The sequence below is a fragment of the Bos taurus genome, chromosome 10, assembly GCF_002263795.3.
Source record: "Bos taurus isolate L1 Dominette 01449 registration number 42190680 breed Hereford chromosome 10, ARS-UCD2.0, whole genome shotgun sequence".
Classification (NCBI taxonomy): Eukaryota; Metazoa; Chordata; class Mammalia; order Artiodactyla; family Bovidae; genus Bos; species Bos taurus.
In genome coordinates, this window is record NC_037337.1 from 102,851,236 (window position 1) to 102,874,084 (window position 22,849).

The 22,849-nt window shown below is 39.8% G+C and overlaps 2 protein-coding genes across 7 annotated transcripts in view; both read left to right on the top strand.

The window, feature by feature from the left end:
• The window catches only part of GOLM2 (golgi membrane protein 2), an 88,505-nt gene extending 78,486 nt beyond the window's left edge, over positions 1-10,019 (top strand). Inside the window, exons 9-10 of one of the 2 annotated variants that reach the window (XM_005212214.5) lie at positions 860-1,027; positions 7,926-10,019. In XM_005212214.5, the coding sequence (XP_005212271.1) occupies positions 860-1,027; positions 7,926-7,996 (239 nt within the window). In that variant the 3' untranslated portion in view covers positions 7,997-10,019. The remainder of the gene's footprint in view (positions 1-859; positions 1,028-7,925) is intronic. The other variant, NM_001081737.2, reaches the window with a different exon arrangement.
• An 8,317-nt stretch (positions 10,020-18,336) lies between these two features.
• The window catches only part of CTDSPL2 (CTD small phosphatase like 2), a 75,819-nt gene continuing 71,306 nt past the window's right edge, over positions 18,337-22,849 (top strand). For 3 of the 5 annotated variants that reach the window (XR_236236.5, XM_024997759.2, NM_001191405.1), the window contains exon 1: positions 18,337-18,510. The gene's annotated coding sequence lies outside the window, so the exon portion shown is untranslated. Of the gene's footprint in view, positions 18,511-18,542; positions 18,631-22,849 lie in introns of those variants that run through there. The other 2 variants (XM_005212211.5, XM_024997758.2) reach the window with 2 other exon arrangements.

Here is a 22,849-nt window from a genome sequence, read left to right on the forward strand (position 1 = left end):
GGGAGTCAGATCTTAGTTTGCATAACATTTTTATTTTTGATGTCCATTTATTGAATAGCTTTTTACAGTACATGTTATATCTATTGCTCTTCTTGATTCTAGTTACTATGAATGTGTGCAATATAATAGCCTTGTGTAGGTCAACTTTTCTAAGTTTCCTCTGTCACTGACTTTTAGAAGTCTGGTTTGGGAGATGAGAAAGAATAAATCAGAATTACTTGGGATGTTTTTCAAAACACACACTACTAGGGATTCTGATAATTTACTCTTTGCTGTACCTCCTTGGAAACCCATGGCTATGGTGAATCACGGTCACTGAAGAAACTTAAGATAGCCCACCAGTATGTTAGTTTGTCTTATTTTCCAAAAAGAAACTGCATGGTTTCTACAAGCCTACATGGTACTCATTTATTCTGATAAGAAAAGTTATCAAAATTATTCCTGGAAAGTAATATTTTATAAAACAATAAATGACTACAGGTTTCATATATGTATATCTACTCATAAAATTTTTGATTCTCCTCCTAAAGTGTTAAGTTAGACAAATACTTCTATCAGAAAAGTTGTTGGTTATTAGGAAAATAGTTTTGAAAATTGTGCCCTTTTCTTTAAGAAAACATTCAAACCTTAAGTAGCAAGTACTGAAATTAATACACAGGAGAAATTCTCAAAATTATTTTCGGTCTTCATTCTTATTTCCTTTTATCTTAAATAACCTTCAGAAAATGTATCTTTTTTTTATAACCAGTATCCTGAAAGTTGCCAGGTTTCACTTGTCTGCTTTCTGATCTACCTCCAATATAGGTCCCTTCTTTTCTTCTCTCTTCACTCTTGATTTAATCCTCTGCCTACTTCACAGGCCGATTCTTTGATGAGAATGAATCCCCTGTTGATCCGCAGCATGGCTCTAAACTGGCGGATTATAATGGGGATGATGGTAACGTAGGTGAGTATGAGGCAGACAAGCAGGCCGAGCTGGCTTACAATGAGGAAGAAGATGGTGATGGCGGAGAGGAAGACGTGCAAGGTGAGCGTGGGCCTGGCCTCCGTGCCGTGACCGTGACACCCACCTCCTCAAGTTTTTGGTTGAATTTGTGTAGAATTTTCCCCACTTATTAGCAGTACGATCTTCATACAGAGAGGTATTCTGTGCAGTTTTTCAATTCTGTTTTGAAAACCATTTTGTGATAGTTGTATTTACAGATCTTTAAACAGATCATTTTAATTGTTTTCATTTTTAGTTATTATGTTACATGTTTTAGTGACTACAGTTAATTTGAAACTCAAACACTTCAGAAATTTTAGCACTAAATTAATTGTTTAAACTGTCTCTAGACTTTACCTAAGGCAAATACTCCCAGAAGATAATTCTATTCCCATTTCTCATCTGAAAACATTTCATCATTCTAGGTACAGATTTTGACCAGACAGCCACAAAGGGAATGGTCTCTTCCACACTGAAGATAAGATTATTTCACTAATGATTCAGCAGAGGAAGTCTGTTTTTAAAATTTTTCTGAGAGGTTTAAGGTTTATCCTTAACAGTTTTGTGAAGATTTGTCTGTTTTATGTTTAATACACAGATTCAACATATTTTCCCTGTTAACTGTGTTCCTTCTGAGTTTTTAACTTAGTGAAAGTTCAGAACCCACGTGTGTGCATGCACCCTACCCGTGCATGCGTATCAGAGTATGTTGCTTTATTGCAAGTTCTTAGGCCTGCTTTCTGCCTGCTTATCATTTAGTAGTATTTCTGGAGCTTTTTCTCTTTATAAAAATTATGAACTTAATGTGTGATGTATTCAATTTTATAATACATTGCATGAAGTATTTTTCAATGTAACCTGTCTTGATTTCTTTCATAACTCTTTTTAAAGTAATTAAATTTTATTTCGGTTCCTGACAAGAATTATCTCTGTAAAACTCAAGAAAATATAGTTGTCCTAGAATGTTACATTTTTGATAGAAAAAGGGGAACTAGTGACTCTGACTTCCACCTAGGCATTATTTTGATAGTACATTCTAGTGTTAGAAGAATGGTTATTGGGAATAGAAAGAGATTTATAGTTGTATAAGGATATATTAATGAGAACTTCTCAAACACTTTTTGGTATCATTGAGAAAATTGTACTCATCCATTTTTCTAGTCTCATCCATTTTTCATGAATCTTACCATTTCTTTCTCATTGCTTTTGTAATTTGTTTGGATTATATTTATTTGCAATTATTGTAATGTTGTTTTACGGCTTTCTCATGCATGTATATCGTAATCACCAATTAGACTGTAAGCTCTTGGAGGGCAGGAATTTTGATTTATTTTTCCTTCTATTTTGTTTGCATCATTTTCTACCTTCATTTTCACACCACCCCTGCCCCCCCCAATAGCCCTTAGCATCCACAGGACCCTTGGTAAATATTGTTAACTGATCATTTTGTGCCTGTCCCATTGAGCTTTTATTCTTACAACTGTGACTAGGTTAATAACCCATTAACTTCTGGTCTTATAATCTTGCTTGGTTTAAGCTTTAAACATTCTCTATTTTTCTTTCATAGAAGCTTCTGTCATCTCATTGGGTAATTCTGACGTTTTTATTAGTGCAATTTATTTCAATGATAATTGGAAATCATCTCTTACATTTTGGCTGCCTAAGGTTGAGGGCTTTTTGCTGCTGACGGCCGCAGGACTCTCGTTTGCCGCTTTCCTGCCTTCTGTGCGCGCTGCGCTTGTCCCCAGTGCCTCCCTGCTCTCCTGCCTCCCACCGCTGCTCCTCACGGCCGCTTCCACGTTAGCTGCCGGCCCTCGTGCCACCCCTGCCTTTCCCTTCACCACAAAACCAGTCCACTGATTCTAGTGCACACGAGGAGACGACCTGAGGTGACACCGCAGTTACGTAGGGAGGCGATGGTGGTTTCAGGGGCTTGCTCGTCTGCACGTGAATGTTACTTGAGCAGGGGGTTGCCATTTGGCTTTTTTTACCCCGTTTTGAGGTTCACTAGATGAGAGCCGCAGCAGCATAGGGCAGCTTCCCAGGGACCCTTTACCACAGGGACAGAGATTTGCAGGACATCTGCTCCAGCAAACAGAGGGAGAAGTTTGTGTGAACTGACTAAAAAGGAATATACTGGAAACCCAGATCATTTAAAATGTTTCAGAGATTCTTGAGATACAGTATTAACTGTCTAAAACGTGGGGAGGGAAAATTATGGTTCTTCTCTGGCTTATCAACAGTATGTACTTCAAATGATTATTATTACAGTAGTTAAAAGAATTATTCATAGATTCTATGTAGAAATAATAGTTGGGTTCCCAGGTCAGGCTGCACGTGAAGCCAAAGCAGGCAGTAGACGGAAAAAACGATTAGCCGCAGGGCCAGGAGTCAGGCCGCTGCTCCTTCCGGTATTTTGTACCCTCTCGGCCACCGTTTCTTCATCCGCAGTGTAAGGGTGTTGAACTAAAATAAACAGATGGTCCTTCTCAGTTCTAAAATGTTGTGGTCACATTCACGGTGGAATCACTATATACAAGTGTTAGGGACAAACGTGTTTCATATTTCAGCATACCTAAAACAACATCTTTCCCCAAACCCTGGAAAGAAAGTGGAAACTATGCCACCACCAAAACTCTGCAGGCAGAGATGTCACAAATTGAAGCTTGCACTTTATTTTTTTGACTTCATGGAAGTTTATTTCTAGAAGTAGGTGTTCCAGAGCAGATGTGGTGCTCCTCAGTGTTAAAGTTCCTGATTCCTTCCATCTGCCACTTCTTCTTTTTTTTTTTTTGATTAGCTTTATTTATTTATTTTTACTTTATAATATTGTATTGGTTTTGCCATACATCAACATGAATCCGCCATGGATGTACACATGTTCCCCATCCTGAACCCCCCTCCCACCTCCCTCCCGGTACCATCCCTCTGGGTCATCCCAGTGCACCAGCCCAGAGCATCCTGTATCATGCATCAAACCTGGACTGGCGATTCATTTCATATATTATACATGTTTCAATGCCATTCTCCCAAATCATCCCACCCTCTCCCTCTCCCACAGAGTCCATAGGGGTCTGCTCTATTCTCCATAGGATTAGGAGCAGGGGTTCTTTGTTTTGTTTTTCCTCAAGCTGTTGTTGGGTCCCTTGTATTTGAGATTCTACCTGTGGGACTAAGGTTCTAGCTTCAGCTAAGGACACCGACTTTGGTCTCTGAAATTCTTAATTATGAAATGCAGGCTTTGACAGCATCTCTAGCTCAGCTGGTAAAGAATCATCCTGCAGTGCAGGAGACCTGGGTTTGATCCCTGGATTGGGAAGATTCCCTGGAGAAGGGTTAGGCTACCCACGCCAGTATTCTTGGGCTTCCCTTGTGGCTCAACTGGTAAAGAATCCGCCTGCAGTGCAGGAGACCTGGGTTCGATCCCTTGGTTGGGAAGACCCCTGGAGAAGGGAATGGCTACCCACTCCAGTATTCTGGCCTGGAGAATTCCATGGACTGTATAGTCCATGGGGGTCGCAAAGAGTCAGACACGACTGAGCGGCCTTCACTTTCAGTAAGTCCAGATTTCTCACTGATGCCTGTTTATGCACGTTGGTCATTTGGGTCAGTCCTGCCTGCAGTGTTTCCTGCAGAATTAAGTGCAGCCTGTTTTTCCTGTATTTACAGTCCTGGTTTGATTTTTAATTCCTGGTTTTCTGAAACATCCTGACTGAGAGAAATATTTTTTAATTTACATTGCTATAAACATTTTTTCCCAATGAAACAACAATGAAAAAGTTAACTACAAGATGAAATCTGGAAACACTACACATCTGATGGATGTATCTTTTTTTAAGTCATTTTTGATTATAATAAGGATATGGATGTTTACAAATTCCGTGTACTCTTATCTTTAACCCTATAGAAGCTCCATGTTTGCCAAATAGAAGATGGAGCGCATATCACTGAGTATAATCCATGGAGGGGAGTCTAGCATAGGGCCCAAATCCCTGGATTCTGGAGCCAGACTGCTTCTGAACCGCAGCTCCGCCACTTACTAGCTGTGTGACCTTGTGAATTACCTATACTTTCGTGCCTCAGAATCCTCAACTGTAAGACAGGGATAAATATAGTTACCTAACTCAACAATTGTTATGTGGATTATATGATTTAAATATTTATTCAGCACTTAGAATAGGATCTTTCATACTGTAAGTACTATATAAGTGTTTGTTGAATAAAATAATTAAAAAAAAAAATAAAGCAATTACAGAATTTTTTCCCCTGGTTTGCATGCTTTACAGGATAATTGCACTTTGGCCTGTGCATTAACCTGTACATTTTAATGGAGACTCACTGCCTATTTCCCCAAGGCATTCTTGCTTGGTAGAGCTTGCTTTTTGGAGGTGGTCCTTTCTTGACTCAAGAGCGAGTTTAGAAATTATTTGATAAATTATAAATATCTTTATATTTAATAGTCATTTTATGTTGCTGAGTTATTTACAGATTTTGCTGCTTTATAAAATGAAATAAAATATTAGACCATATAATTATATATAGTGGCTGTTCTCCTATATCAGATTTGGCTAGGTAATTTCATTGTGTTTATAGATAAATGCAAAGAAGTTGTTGGTAGAACTTGAATTCTGGTTAGAACAGCTACACTGGGAGTGGGCTCTAGCTCATGCAGATGATACACAGTGTAAGAAAAAGGCAAGCAGAAGTACTATGAAAAGCAGTGTGAAGACCCCGTATTAAAATTTGCTGTAAAGCATAAATTGGTAAAACCAACAGATTCCTCCTTGAGTTTACACAGGACTTGCAGAAGTAAAGGCTGCCTTCCTATCCATTAATATACTTTGAAGTAGGAAAAATAGTTGTTATCCCTATTCTACCAAGAAGGTAATTAGAAGTCTAAAGAGGTTTAGGAACAAGATCAAGTTTGTTAAATGCCTCAGCCAGGACTAGAATTCAGTTTTTCTATTCCCATAACTTTGCTCTTGTTTTCTCTTTACAATTATTTATTTTAAAGTCTCAAAGGTAATCTCATTTTTCCTTTTCACAATTTTCCTGTTAATTTGCTAGAAATTCTCCTTTATATAGTAGCTTTTCCCACTGCTCTGTGGTGATTGTCTTCGTCTAGTTACTAAAGTCCTGAAAGATGTGTTTATAGCCACGTAGCGAGTTCCCATAACATGGGTCCTAAGGAGAGCTTTCCATAAAGGTGCCTGTGATTATTTCCCTTTCAAAACCAAGATAATTTCTGAAAGTACAAAGAGTTCTTTAATAAGAGAGTGATTAGTATATTTTTAAAATACAAATGTGATTATGGATATAATTTCAGCCTTTGCAAATAACAGATTTGGGGTTATCATTCCTATTGAATTACAGTATTAAAAATATGAGATCAATTTGCACTTCTAAAAGAGAATTTCTATAAATTTAACAGGAAAGTTATTGAAGGGTAAGAGAAAGCTGGTTTGTTTGGCATTGTTAATGACTAACTGTAAAGAAGAAATAAGAACATGTCATTATGGGAAGTTAATACATAGCACATGCACTACTTGGGGAGCAGGAAATGGCACCCACTCCAGTGTTCTTGCCTGGAGAGTCCCATGGACAGAGGCGCCTGGGGGCTGCAGTGCATGAGGTCGCAGAGTCGGACCCGACCGAGCAGTCACTGCTTGGCACACTACTTGGCACATTACATGCATAGCTCCTACACCTCATGGCATCTTTCCGGAGCAAAGCGTTGCCACAGATGATGCTGGAGAAGCTGAGAGGAGAGGACCTGTCAAACCGCAAAGAACAGAGTGGAGACAGCTACAGTGTACACATGAATTTGGAATCCAACATATAACCTTCTTTAAATTTTTATTTCCCAGTTATGATAGTAATACTTTCAGTCTGTCAAAAACTAACCTATTGGGTAATTGTAACTGAACCAAAAGGTAATGAAAGTTATTTTTAAGGCTGTGGAGGAGCCAAAAGATGTCATTAAAAACCATGTACTAAAAAATATAGAGCCTCTTAAGCTCTAATTAAAATACTAATTTTAATACTCTGAGCAGTCTTATTTCAAAACCTGAAGATAGAAATAACTGTAAAACTAGAAGGAAGAATTGTTATTGCTAGTTAAGCTGAGAGTAGTGACGTGATAGGTGATAGCCAAGGACCCAGAAAAACCTGACAATAGCCAAATAAGTCAAACTCTGAAGCACTATATGAAGTCGTTTAATATAGCTACTAAAAGTGACTTTGAGGATGTTAGTGTCTAGTGATATTGTATAATAGTTTTTTCTCTCTTTTTTGGTCAAGAAAAGTTTTTTTTTTAGTTAATATACTCCATTTTGCAAGTTGCTGGTAAGCTATTTGCAGAAGAGCAAAGGAATTCACTAAAATATTAAATACGGGGGTTATGAGTAACTTTAATTTTCCTCTTATTTTCTAATTTTTACATGATGGTTATGGATTAATTGTATTATTAGAAAAAATGTTTGTTTTTTAAAGGTATGAAAGTGTATAAAGAACAATTTCCATCAAAGCGTTAAAGGACCGGCTTCCATCTAATGCGAATAATACCTCCATATAGAAGGATCAGTGCTTACGGGACCCTACAGCTTTGCTCACTGTCCAGCTCTGCTTCTTTCTTTCATCCTCTTTCTTCTTTCCCCATCTTTCTTTCTTCCTTTCTCTCTGTCCCCTTCCCCTCTTTTCCCTTCCTTTCTTCCCTTCCTTTGCTTTTTTCTTCTCTATCATCAAAAGATTTGTTAAAATTAAGTGATCTTCTAAAACAGTTACAGACTTTTCACTCATTAACCAAGCATCTTAAGAAACAGAACACTATTTCCAGGTGTAAGATAAGGAGTAGACTGAAGGGAAAAAAAAGATATTTGATTGGATTTTTGCAAGTGATTTTAAAAATAATATTCTTGATACCTGATTGTTTTCCTTATAGACGATGAAGAACGAGAACTTCAAATGGATCCTGCAGACTATGGAAAGCAACGTTTCAACGATGCCCTTTAAGCCGTGAAGGAAAACTTCAGATAACCTAAAGTGCTGTAAAATGGAACCATTTCTACTTTGTTGATTTTGACTTTTGTTGTAAAGATCAGTTGTATCAGTTGTAAAGATACATTGAGATAGATTTAAGGAAAAATTTAATGACAGAATGTACCCATGTACATATGTGAACTTTTCATATTGTATTATTAAAGCAGAGACTTCTGGGGTTATGTTACAGTTGAGCCAAAAACAAAGTAAGAAAAACTTTAATCTTTGCATTTAAAGCAAACTAATGTATATTTTACATTTTATTGAGCCTAATTCTTTCCACAAAGAGACAAACAGGAAAAATGGTTGTACAGTTTATATGTTGCACATAGCAGAACCACAGTGAGAACAATTATTCAGCTGAAAACCTTTTTATACACGAGTACATTCTTGTTAGCCCAACAGGTGTTCTGTTCTGTCCACTCTTTACTCACGCTGTTCAAGGAGTTATACCTAGAATAGTTTCATGAAAGAGAGGGGCACCTGCAGCCAAACTCTGGGCAGCGACGTGCAAAATCACCCCTCCTGTTCTTACTCCACGTGAGTGCCGGTGCGTGTGGTAGACAAGCTTTCAGCTGAGGCCTGATGTGAGCAGAGAAAACCTGCAAAGACGTAACAGTATTTATGAGTTATACTTACCTTACTTCATGAAATTGTGAAATGCATGATTGATGACCTATTTTCTATTTTTATTTTTTCACATAATATCAATACTGTTTAACTGTAACTGTTACTGGCTAAAATTTTTATATTTTCAGAGTTAAAGTTGATGAAGATATTAATGATTTAAATGCCAGATTCCGAAAGAGGCTAAATCAACCTTGAAATGAATTTTCAGTCAGTATTTCAAAGCTTCTCTGGTAGTTTTAGTGACCTTATTTGACTAGACTTTTTCAGAAGTATTAAATAAGCGGTTTTAACAGGTTTTTATTAATGCACAGATAAACAGAAGTACAGTGAGGTCTACAGCCATTTTATTAAAATAGCTGAAAAGTTTGTAATGAAGATGAAGAATCTTTCTATCTACTTAATATGTTAGTTAAGAGCCCATAAACCTCATATTTGCTAGACTTAAAAATTATTTTAAATGCATTTGTCTTTTTTGACACCCTTCAGTAGAATATGTAAGCTAGCTAATCCTTATTTTCTGATTGAAAGCACTTTTAAATCTTATCCCCCACCCCCTAAATAAAAGGTTTTGATCATGAGAATTTAAACTTGTTAACTGTTTTTCAGAAGGGCTACTGTTAATTGCAGGTGAACGTGAGATGCTTTTCTTTTACCCCCTGTAACTCAGGTTCTAGTCAAAATTCAAACTTACAGAGGTTAAATAAAAAGGTTGTTCACTTATTGGAGGTGTAAAAATTATTAGATCTCTGTTTAAAATTATTTAGCAACCAAGAAAAGATGTAGTGATTTACTAAAATTGTTTTTTCTACCCTATCAAAGTAAGTAATTCATGCTTTTGCTGTGAGTAGTCAGGCCTATAATGATAGTTTACAGCATTTTTTAAAATGGAATTAAAGGGAAGTGATGTGTACCTTTTGGAAGTTAGGGTGGGAAGACGAATCTGAAACATATTCCTAGTAACACTTTATATTTAAACACTGTAAAACCTTCACAAATGAAAACCGTGAACTTCCTGCCTTAGCTCCTTTGTCATAGAAATAGTCACTTGGTCGTATGGTGGCTGTTACTCACACAGCAAAACGCCTTCAATCAGCAGTCTAGACATTTTATAAACGGAGAAATCTTGGATCAATTGATATTTCTGACTGTATTAACATTTTAGTGCTATAAAATACTATGTGAATCTCTTAAAATTCTGACATTCTACAGTCTGTATTAGACATCCTGGTTTTATAATGTTTTACTTCTGCCTTACAGTTTATGTTTTTTAAATGTATTTTTGCCCTGAATTCAGTGTTAATTTGATGGAAACTCTGCTTTTAAAATCATCACTTACTGGGTTCTAATAAATTAAAAATTAAACTTGTTTTTCTATTTTTCTGATTCTTATTCATATACAACACATTAATTCCATTATAAATTAAACAAAAAGTTCCAAGGCCTGTAAAGTTCCAGATAATCAGATTCTCATGTAACTGAAACAGTGCAGTTGTGAGGCTAGAGTCTCATGAGCGAGGATAATAGAAATGAGGCTAAAAGTAGTATGGAAGGGGTAAGATAGGGAGAACCGCATAAGTTCGGGTTATTTGCTGCTGCTGCTGCTGCTGCTAAGTCACTTCAGTCGTGTCCGGCTCTGTGCGACCCCAGAGACGGCAGCCCACCAGGCTCCCCCGTCCCTGGGATTCTCCAGGCAAGAACACTGGAGTGGGTTGCCATTTCCTTCTCCAGTGCATGAAAGGGAGAAGTGAAAGTGAAGTCGCTCAGTCGTGTCTGACTCTTCGTGACCCCATGGACTGCAGCCTACCAGACTCCTCCATCCATGGGATTTTCCAGCCAAGAGTACTGGAGTGGGGTGCCATTGCCTTCTCCGGGGTTATTTGCTACTGTCCCAATAAAGAGAAAATGCAGATATAAAATATACATGAAAAAAATGGTTCCAGAGAAAATGTGAATATGACTTGCAAAGTCATTTCTCAAACATATCCCTTTATTTAAAAGTCTTAAGATTATATGCTTTTTTGACTTCTCATTTGTATCATCTTAGAACGAAATTTGCTAGAATATGAGGGTAGAGAATTAAAAAAAAAAACAACCCAACATATTTATGAGGCAGACAGTCACTTCCCACAATGGCTGACCTTGGAAACGTCTCTCACATATTTTACCATACGCTCCAATAAGACAATGTGACATGAATTCATTTTCAAAGTTTAGGTTATTGAGTCTTAACATCACATGTGGGCCATTAACATTCAATTCTAATTGGACTACATCTAATTGCTTTTAAAAGGTACCCCTCGCTAAGGGTTCTAGATGAAAATTAGACCAACTATCCCAGAAAAAAAGATGGGGCTGGAGGGGGAAATGCATACAGGGTAAACTCCTCCTGGCTTGAGGACAGCTGAAACGGGGCCTTGAATGCTGGCAGCTCTCCACTCTGATTGCTGCTGCTCTCCACTTGTTCGTCATTCTCTCAGGCCAGCTCCACCCCAAAGCTCCAACCAAGATTTCCAGTAGGCCAGGGTTTCTGTTTTGCCCCCTGAGAGACGCTGCTCCTCCTTCCTTAGATCCACATCAAAAACTCTGAGGGAAGGCCGACTTCTGCTTCTGGCTATGATTTAGTAACTTACCTAGCCCTCCTGGATTAGTAGCAACTATAAAATTGGACAAGATATTGATACATTAAGCACCTGTTTTCAGGTAGCACAAAACTGAAACTTCTCAGAGAGGGGAAACTTGAGCACTTGAGCCACACAGTCAGCCTGCTCCCTGAGGTGTAAAGAGGCTGAGTGCAAGCCAAGATGGAGATCACGTGGGGAGCAGCTGAGATGCTGGAATCTGTGGGGTGGGGCGTCAGAGAAGGAAGCTATTTAGAGAGGTGGCCTCAGAAATCCATAAAGGGGTCCCCACAAGTCCATGCCTGAGGACAGGGTATATAACCACAGCAAGACCACCGGATACTTAACCGAACAGCAGTTGCGACACCGATGAGAACGGAACAGAGATACCCAGGTCAAGCAGTGCTGGCAGAAAAAGTGCTGAGGGACCCTGGGTGTCTGGGCCTCCGAAGGTGGAACACTCCTTAACAACAGTGTAGCCAGCTAAAACACTAGAAAGACTGTACTTCAGGAGTATGAAGACCATACCCCGGAGTGACACCTACTGTAGACAGCCCTAACATGCTCTGACTCGAATGGCAGGGGAGTCAGAGTGTGGAGACCCGAGTCCTCCTTGCTTTCCACAGATATGAGCTAATGGAGCACAAAGCCAAGCCTACACTAGTGTAAGGTGACCGCCCAGGAACTGACGTGCTGGCTAGAGTAAGAATCATCAATTTTCAGGAGGTGACAGAATTCAGAATCTCTACAAGAGATACACAGTACTCAGTATTCAATTTAAAAAATTACTGGATATACAAAGACAAAAGAAATTGTGGTCCATAGTTGGAAAAATTGAGATGGTCTCTTTTACTGTTGTTATATTGTTATTTGCTAATGCAGGTGTTAAAAATATGTTCAAAGATTAAATGAAAATATGAGTAAACAGGGAATCTTAGCACAGAAACAAAAGCTATAAAAACCTAATGATAGAGCCTATTAGAGTGAAGTCGGAAAGGGAAAAACTATCGTATATTAACGCATATATATGGACTCTAGAAAGACGGCACTGATGAACCTATCTGCAGGGCAGCGCTGGAGACGGCAGACAGAGACCAGACTTGTGGACACAGGGCGAGAAGGAGAGGGTGGGATGAACGCAGTGAGCAACATGGAAACATGCACATTACCATATGTAATATTAGAGAGCCAGTGGAGACTTGCTCTGTGACAGAGTTCAGCCCGGTACTCCGTGACAACCTAGAAGGGTGGGGTGGGCTGGGAGGTGGGACAGAGGCTCAGGAAGGAGGCAACACAATGTATTATACCTGTGGCTGATTCATGTGGGCAGAAAGCAACACAATAATGTAAAGCAATTATCCTCAAATTAAAAATAAATACGTTTAAATAAACACCTAATGAGAATTCTAGAATTGCAAAGTGCAATAACTGAAATGAAAAATCACTGGATGGGTTAAATAGCAGATCGGAGGTGGCAGCAGAATGAACTTGAAGACATACACATGTAGTTTTCTGTATTTGGAAATGGAGGGCTGAAATGCTGAGACCCTGAAATGTGAATTTGGAATTCATTCTTCAAATGTTTATTAAGTCCTCAAGATGCTGTCCACCCCACTCCTTAACACATAAGCCTAAAGAATCCATCATGAAAGAACACGGATCGTTCTTTCAACTCCTTCCTGAGTAGAGAACTGTTTTGAGTACTAGGGATACAACAGCAACAGCTGCTGCCTTCATGGAACTTGCGCGGCAGAGGAAGCAATAACTATTTTCTATACTCAGTGATAAATGCTATGAGAAAAATTAGATCTGAATAAATAAATGTTGATGGAAGATGGAATAGGATACAATAAATGTTGTATCCTATTTCAAATAGGATAACCATGGAGGGCCTTTCTGAAGATGCAGTGTGAGAACAAGCCCTGTGAATATCCTGTGCAACACTATTTAATAGAAATATAATGCAAGCTACCTGTGTAACTTAAAGATTTTCTAGTAGCCTCCTTTAAAAAATAGGTGAGAGAATTCCCTGGCAGTGGTTAGGACTCCATGCCTTCACTGCCAAGGGCCCAGGTTTGATCCCTGGTCAGGAAACTTAAGATCCCACAAGCTGCATGAAACTGTCAAAAAAAAAAAAAAGAAAGTGAAATTCTGATATTTAACCAATATGTCAAAAATATTACCATTTCAACATGTAATCAGTAGAGAATGTTGAGATGTTTTATATTCTTTTGTACTAAATCTGAAATCTAGCATATATTTTATATTTACAGTACATCTCGTTTTGGACACTAAATTGTCACTGGAAATATTTGATTGGTATTTAGAGTTTATAAAACTTATAGTTGAATGAGTGTATCTATGTATTCATGCCCAAGCATACTTACAGTAGACTTTACTTTTTAGGGAACTTTCAGGTCAATAGCAAAATTGAATACAACATAGCAGAGACCCAATATACCCTATTCCCACACACATACACAGACACACACACACAGTTTTCCTCACCATCAACACCCTGCACCAGTGCAGAATTGTTGCAGTTGATAAACCAACACTGATGCATAATTATTAACTAAAGTCCTGAGTTTATGTTAGGATTCGCACTTTGTATTGTAAATTCTGAGTTTGGACAAATGTATAATGATATGTAGTCACAACTACAGTATCATATAGAATAAACTCACAGCTCTAAAAATCCCTATGTTGCACTTATTCTTCCCTTACCCCTAAACTCCTGGAAATCACATATCTTTTTTACTGTCTCCAAAGTTTCGAGTTTTCCGTAATGTCATATAATTGGAATCATACAGTATATAGCCTTTTCAGATTGGTTTCTTTAACTTAGTAATATGCATTAAGATTCCCCCAAACCTTTCCAGGTATATCCAGTGGATCATTGAAAAAGCAAGAAAGTTCCAGAAAAACATCTATTTCTGTTTTATTGACTACACCAAAGCCTTTGACTGTGTGGATCACAATGAACTGTGGAAAATTCTGAAAGAGATGGGAATACCAGACCACCTGACCTGCCTCTTGAGAAATCTGTATGCAGGTCAGGAAGCAACAGTTAGAACTGGACATGGAACAACAGACTGGTTCCAAATAGAAAAAGGAGTACGTTAAGGCTGTATATTGTCACCGTGCTTCTTTAACTTCTATGCAGAGTACATCATGAGAAACGCTGGGCTGGAAGAAGCACAAGCTGGAATCAAGATTGCCGGCAGAAATATTAATAACCTCATATATGCAGATGACACCACCATTATGGCAGAAAGTGAAGAACTAAACAGCCTCTTGATGAAAGTGAAAGAGAAGAGTGAAAAAGTTGGCTTAAAGCTCAACATTCAGAAAACAAAGGTCATGGCATCTGGTCCCATAACTTCGTGGCAAATAGATGGGGAAACAGTGGCAGACTTTATTTTCTTGGGCTCCAAAATCACTGCAGAAGGTGACTGCAGCCATGAAATTAAGACACTTACTCCTTGGAAGGAAAGTTATGACCAACCTAGATAGCATACTAAAAAGCTGAGACATTACTTTGCCAACAAAGGTCTGTCTAGTCAAGGCTATGGTTTTTCCAGTAGTCACGAATGGATGTGAGAGTTGGACCATAAAACTGAGCGCCGAAGAATTGATGCTTTTGAACTGTGGTGTTGGAGAAGACTCTTGAGAGTCCCTTGGACTGCAAGGAGATCCAATCAGTCCATCCTAAAGGAGATCAGTCCTGAATGTTCATTGGAAGGACTGATGTTGAAGCTGAAACTTCAATACTTTGGCCTGATGTGAAGGGCTGACTCATTTGAAAAGACTGTGATGCTGGGAAAGATTGAAGGCAGGAGGAGAAGGGGATGACAGAGGATGAGATGGTTGGATGGCATCACTGACTCGATGGACATGAGTTTGAGTAAACTCCGGGAGTTGGTGATGGACAGGGAGGCCTGGCGTGCTGCAGTCCATGGGGTCGCAAAGAGTCGGACACGACTTAACTGAACTGAAACCTTTTCAGGGATTCCCCGGTGGCTCAAACGGTAAGAATTCACCTATAGTGCAGTAGACCTGGGTTTGATTGCTGGGTTGGGAAGATCCCCTGGACGAGGGCATGGCAAACCACTCCAGTATTGTAGCCTGGAGAATCCTCATGGCCAGAGGAGCCTGGTGGGCTACAGTGCATGGTGTCACAAAGAGTCAGACAAGACTGAGCAACTAAGCATATATCTTTTCATGGCTTGATTCCATTTTATGGATGTACCACAGTTTTTTTTATACATTTACCTACTGAAGGACATCTAGGTTGCCCCAAGTTTTGGCAATTAAGAATAAAGCTAGTATAAACATTTGTGAGCAGGTATTTGTGTGGACACATGTTTTTAGCTCCTTGTAGTAAAAATCATAAAATTCACTGTTATACGCTCACACTTAAGGGGGCTTAAAATGTGTAACTCAGGACTTCCTTGGTGGTCCAAGGAAGTCTTAACCTTGGTGGTTAAGAATCCGCTTATCGATGCAGGGGACATGGGTTCAATTCCTGGTCAAGGAACAAAGATCCTGCATGCACGTTGATCAACTAAACCCAAGCGCCTCAACTACTGAACCTGCGTGCCACAACGCAGGCTAGAGAGTCTGTCGCAGCAGTGAAAGATCCCGCGTGATGCAACAAAGATTCCATGTGCTGCAACTAAGATGCAATGCAGCCAAACAAATATATTTTAAAAAGGTAAATATATATTCCATATACTCTGGAATAAGGGATCTACTGAAAGACTGTTGAAGATTCAAGATACTTGTATTACATAACTTAGTGAACATGTCAGTTTATTGTTTTCATATAACATAGTTTTGAAGAGTTTAAACAGTATACACGCCACTGGCTTTCTCCATTTTTTCCCCTGTGGCTAATGCTGTGCATCTAAATATACTTCACATTTTTTAAAAGTCCAAAATTTTAAACTTTTATTCTAAAATCTTCACCAGTATTGGTATTGAAGCTTAATCACATTGACAACTACCACTTAAGGAGAAAGAAAAACACCATAATCTCATTTGATCTTTAAATATTCCAGAAAAATGACCAGTAGAAAGAGACCACTGTATGTAAATGATGTTGAAATGTTAACATAAGTTAACAAATAAATTATAAAACTGATCGTTAAATAAATTGCAAAAGTATTTAGGTTTACTACCATCAACCTTTCTAACCTTAACATCTAAACAATAGTAATACTGCCACAGAACACAGTAGGATATGGTATAGTGAGTAGGAGGAGGACATGGATCCTCATGGTATTTCTTATTAGCTGACTGCACTCATCTTTGGATATGGTGTCTGTTTTTCCCTTTCTCTTCCTGGCTTTAAAAAAAAATTTCAGTGTTTTCAACTAAAGAATGGAGGGACTAATATCACCTGCCTATCTCTGCTGGGAGAATCAAAATGCATATACAAAACTTTGTAAATACCATATAGTATCAATATTTAAGTTTTAAGAGTGAAGATATGAAATAATTACTACTTGAAATTGTTTCAGAAATATTTCCAATTCTAACTCGGTGTAATAGTTATTTTATTAATCAATTGGGGTAATTGCTTATATTCTGTTGCTTTTCATGTACACACTAGATAATCAACAACTATTTGTTGATTTTCAATTCGTTTTTCAGGAATCTGTTATATTGCGGAGTATTACCAGTTCTGCACGCTGTATACCACGGCTCTCAATAAACGTCGCATTCAGAGCATTCTGGTACCGGGAAGATTTAGGATCCAAATGAATCCTGAGTTCTAACAGACATGATCTGTAGAATCTAAGGCTTTCAGAAGACAACCCACCTGCTCCACACTTTGAAACAGCACCAACCAGATTCACAAAGTTCTCTGCCTACCTCTCACCATCTTCCCGGCAACTCCTGTATCCCTGTGGCATAGAACAACCTCCCCAAGTGCTCAATGCGACCGCGTCTTTCGACTTTTCCATCTCGTTTCCTTTACTTAGGTATTCTTCCTTCGTTACATCGGCTCTTCACGTGTCACTCAGACGTCGTCTTAAAGCCTTTCCAGACCTCCTACCCCGTGTCTCCCCCGTGCTCTTACGGCACCCGTCAAGAACTCATTGTGGTCATTTTTTCACAACGCATCTCAATTCTGTTTCCTTGTCGGTCTTCTTCAACAGACTGTGAACTCTCGAAGTGCCTGCCTTGTTCTCTGTCGCATCCCTTGCGTCTGGTACGGTGCTAACAAATGAAGAGTTTACAGGACATATTTCTTGACGGAATAACGACAGCGACCCGGAGTTTTACGCACAGACCATGCTCCTCCCGTCAGCACGCTTGGTTTCCTGCCTCTCCACTGGAACTGGACGCCCCGGACGGGTCCATGCTCAGCCGCGAGTCTGTCAGCCCTCTGACTCGGGCCCGCGGTAGGAGGAGGCCCTTTATCAGAACGGCCCGACACGCGAGGCGTGGGTTCACGTGACCCCCGAACGACGGCTGCGCCCTCGAGGCGGCGCGCGGGAAAAGAAGACCTTCCGGGACCGGCCGGACGCGGCCCCGCAGCGGTCCGCGCCCCGCCTCCCCGCGCGCCGGGCCGGCCCCGCCCGCCGCGGCCCGGGACTGCGCCTCAGCCGCCAGGGGGCGCAGCCCGAGCCCCGCCCCCGAGCCGAGCGCCCCCCCGCTGCGCTGAGGCAGTTCCGTTAGCCGCGGGGGGGAACCGTCCTCGGGTCCCCGCCTCTCCACTCCCTACTCCCCCTGCGACCGCCGCTACGGAGGCCCCTCACGCTCAAACATCCCGCGCTCCGGCGGAGCCCGGCGGATTTTGTCCTTGTGGCTGCATCCGGCCCCAAGGCCCTGCCGTCTGTTTTCGTCAGGAACTCGGGCTCCTGAGTTTCTTCCGGCCGCAGGAACTCTAGCGCTCTTTACGGAAGTAAAGTTGTTTCTTGGTTTTTTTTTTTTTTTTCCGGCTGTTTTTTTTTTTTTTTTTGCCGCCGGAGCCGCCCGCATTCCTTCCCTCCCTCCGCGCGGGGTCGCGGCGGGAGGGGGAGCGGGGAGGCAGGGCGCCTGCGCGGGGCAGCCGCGTTCCATCCGGGTCCCCGTCCGTGCGGTGCCGCAGGTCGGTAGGCGGGAAATGGCGACTGGCTGAAGGAGCTGGTTCTGTTGCTGCTGCGGGCGAAGCGGGAAAGACACCACACGCTGCGCAGCCGGGGCCGGCGCCGGAGCCCGGGGACACTTCTCTGTCGTCACAGTTAGGTAATCCCCCTCGCCCAGACGCTGCCGCTGCGCCCTGCCGTAGTCCGCCGCCTCTTCGGGGCCGTCTGCCGGGCTCTCCTCCCCTTCGCGCCCGGGCTCGCCAGCGGCTCCGGCGCCTGGGTAGGCATGCCCCGTGGGCGCGCGTCCGACCGCGGTGTGGAGCCGCTCGCCTCTGCACTCCCCCGGGAACGGAGCGGAGCTCACTTCCCGCCAGCTTCAGCTCTCAGGCTGCGGCCTGTGTTGTGATTTCTGGGGTTGGATTTCACTTTGCTCCCCCCCGCACACACATCCCGATCTCACGTCTCTAGTCCCCAGACCTGCGGTCCCTCCCGGGTATCGGCTTGGATCTGCTTATCTAACCTGGACCCGTCTGATGTTCTCGTTATTTCATTCTTTACGGTAGGGTGCCTTTAGAGGGGGCGTTGCTCTCTCTCTCAGTTTTTAGATTCACCTTGTGAGGACCTGGAAGAAGTGATTTCACGAAGCACTGTTTGTCTGCTGTTAAAATGGGGAGTTGACATTGTTACTTTTTGAAATCCAGAGTGAAGGCCTCTGGTTTCTATAGTGGTCAGTTAAGGGTGAATCTTAGTGTACGGAGCATTCTATGCTTTCTTTGGGTAGTAAATGCCTGTGTAGATACTTACTTTTGCACTCTTGACTAGAATTCCGTGATGAATAATTGCATAAGTCGGTCGTGTTTATTTACTTCTCACTCTTGTCGTGGCTGGATGTATGAAGGATGTTAAGTACTTTAGAGTACCTTAGGGAAACCTACCAAGATACTGCTCGTAAACTGCACTAAGATCTTGAGATGTACTTAGTAGATGTTCCTCCAAGGCAGGGATTTACCTTTCCAATGCTAATAAGACAATACCAAGATTACTGCCCAACGTATGTATACAATTAGTGACTTCAAAGATAGGTTATCTTCGTAATTTTCAGGTTGTAGGTTTCTTTATATACCGTCTTCCCGTTCTTTGCCAAGTTTTCGTTTGCTGTCCAGCTGTTAACGCTTACAAAGCAAGGAAATGGCTAGTTAAAGCTACTTTTATTCCTTCTTGTTATTTTCCACATTGCAAATCAGTTGTCCCTAAAGAGAAATAATAGGAGGCTGTTGGTGTTTCTCAGAATTGTTTTTCAATCTTGTTTAATTTGGGGCCTTTGTAATTTTTTTAACTAGTCAAATTAAGTTTTAAAAATGTGGTTTACATTACACATCATTTGATATTTGTAACTCAAAGGCTTTCAGCTCTCTAGGTTCAAAGATTCACTATTGTTTGCATATTAGAATTGAATTTCATTAATAAGCAGGAACACACAAATGGTATTATAATTGTCATTTGGTAGATTTCCTCCCAAGGTCATAAAGAAAGTCAAGGTAAAATGTAGCTCCTAGGTGAAGCAGTCTTTTAGGATTGAGTTGAACTTCATGCTTACCTTCAAAGCAAAAAGAATAGGGGGTGGGAAGTGGAGGTGAGGGCAATTGGATGGTTGCTTAGTCGGTTTGTTTAAACAGTAGGGCCAGATATGTCACTTAAAAGGATATAAAATAAATTATTGGTTTAGTGTAGATTTTATCTGGTCACTTTAGTGACCTTTATTGTAGTTTATAAAGCATTAATGTTTTCAATAAAGTTTGTTTTACAGATAGGTGAGTGTGAGTTGTGTGTACACTTTGTCTTCAAGAACTCTTCCAAATTGTTCTAGCTCTTCATTCATTCAATTCTTTTAATAATCTTTTCAGTATAGGTTGAAAGGCTGTGAAAGTTCTTAAGCGGTGTAGTCCTTAACCTTTGTGGGCTTGAAACTGTACAGAAATTCTAAATAGGATTGCATAGAAAAACCAAATAGGATCGGTTTTAATATTTGTTTATAATACAATGTTCATAGTATTCTACATAGTGTCTCTTGGACATTCCACCTGAGCTAGTAATGCTACTCTTTTTTTCGTGGTTAAGAAATTCAGAATTAGGGGTGTTTTATCTTTCCTCAATTCATCTAGCTGATCCAATGTTTGAGATTTTAGGTCAAGAGGATTCTTCATGAGATTATTATACAGCAGAATCCATCCAAGGCCGGTTTTTAAAAAAAACCTTCGATCTGTTGTTCAGAAAGGATGTTCTAGACTCTAGACTTGTAACTGTAGGATTAATTGCAGATTGAATGAACTGGTATAAGATTACCTCATTCATAGAGTTTTGGATTAATGTGATAGAGAAAAAAGTGGTTTGTCAGAATTGGGAATAAACCGTATCTAATTATATTTGTAATTTACCAAATTGTTGTGAATGCATAAACTAGAAAAGACACTTTAGTCATAAATACCAGGTGTGCTGAGAAGACCTCGTATATGATATGCTCTAAGTAATTCTTTTGGGTGCTTATCTGACAATTTTAACTGGATTGACTGCAGGGGTCATTTGCTCTTTGAAGATGAGAAGATTTAACAGAGGTGGGACTTAAGATGAATCCATCTAGCTTTTAGTTTCCACTTTACATTTGCTATGACATATCTATGCCAGACATACATTCACTACTGGTGTATGCCCACATTCGTTTTTACTTGCACAGCTAGACTCTGTGGTTGACTGTGAGGTTTAACTTGAGAATAGCCAATGCCAAACTCTGTGTCTCTCCTTTGTGGTACGGAATTCTTTCTACAGTGTTTTGTTTAAAATTACAAATTCTCTGGAAGAGATGCTTTATAAACTATTGCCTTTTATTGACAGTATTAGCACAGATTAGTTATCAAAGAAATTTGCTGATACCACAAACAGTCGAGGATTCAGAGGCAATGGAACATAGAAGTAAGCTGTGATCAGGAAAGGTGTAGTGTGTAGGAACATTAAGGAAGAAGGCCGTGGTGGAAGTAGGGTGATAGTGAGAAACTTGGGCTTCTTGGGGTCTTTTGAAAATCTTGTGAGTCTGATAGTAATGAGTGAGACTAAGTGTGGTCCCAGGAAGAATTGTGAGACCTTAAGGACAAGCATGGATTATAGATTTGGCTGGCCCTTTTATTTACATCTGCAGGTCCCCCATTTATTATGGTATTTTTAGAAAAGGATGGAGGAAAACACTAAAATACCATTGGAAAAAAATTAGTGTTGTAAAACATTTACATTAAAAAGTCTTTAATGTAACTTTAAAATAAGGTCACAGTAGACCATTTAACTCTATTAGTGACCCCATGTTTTGTGGTAATTGTAGGCTCTCCTGTTTTCATTTCGAGAAATTATAGAAAAGGAAGTTTATCTAGGTAAAACATGAATCATCAACTGTGCTTTGACTTTAGGTTCTAGCAGTCAGGTTTTCATAATAGCATAATAATCATAGAACAAGGAAATGTGTTTATTACTTTGATTAAAGAAACATAAAATTGTACTAGTAGAAGGCATTTGAATACTTCAGAAATAATTGGGATTATATTTAGTAATAGTGGCTTATATATGGTTTAGGAAGAATATTTTCTTTGGAATAAATACTTCTATATGGAGAAATTGAAAACTAAAAAAGCAGAGCCATTGCTAAAAATAAATAAGAAAGGGAGATTAAGAATCTGTTAGTATCATAACATGACATTTTAAGTTTCTCATGTTGACCAGTTACTGTTTAAGTAGAAATTTAAAATACATTTTGTTAAAAGAGTGTAATATTTGTTAAAAATATACAGAACCAGTAAGTATCTTTTCAGTTGAGAAAAACTATGATTATATGTTTCAGTAATAATTGCTTTCTTCCTGATGTTCCCCAAATATGTATGATTATTCTATTGAGTTGAAAATGATTAACTTCTTACTGACCTTACAAGTACCTGCTTTAGTGTATTTTGTTAAATAAGGTAATTATAAAATATAATCCTTTAGTTTTCTGATGTACTGATAAAAATTGTTTGAAAAATATAATCACACTGCAAACTCTCATGCTTTTCCCCCTCATTTGTAATATTTGTTGTTCAGTTGCCAGGTTGTGTCCCGCTCTTTGCGACCCCATGGGTCACAGCACGCCGTGTTCACCTGCCCTTTACTGTCTCCTGGAGTTTGCTCAGATTCATGTTCATTTGAGTCAGTGATGCTGTCTAACCATCTCATCCTCTGCCACCCTCTTCTCCTTCTGCCTTTAATCTTTCCCGTTTTGTTTTATCCTGTTTTTTAGTAGTAGCAAACAAGAGGATATTTTCCTTAGAGAATTATGATCATACCTCATCTTTGACTAGTAATTTTTATAAAAATTCACTCTTCTTAAAACTTTAAAATTACGTATATTATTTTTGACTGTGCTGGGCCCTTGTTGAAGATGCAGGCGTTTTCTAGTTGGGGTGAGCGGGGCTACTCTCTAGCTG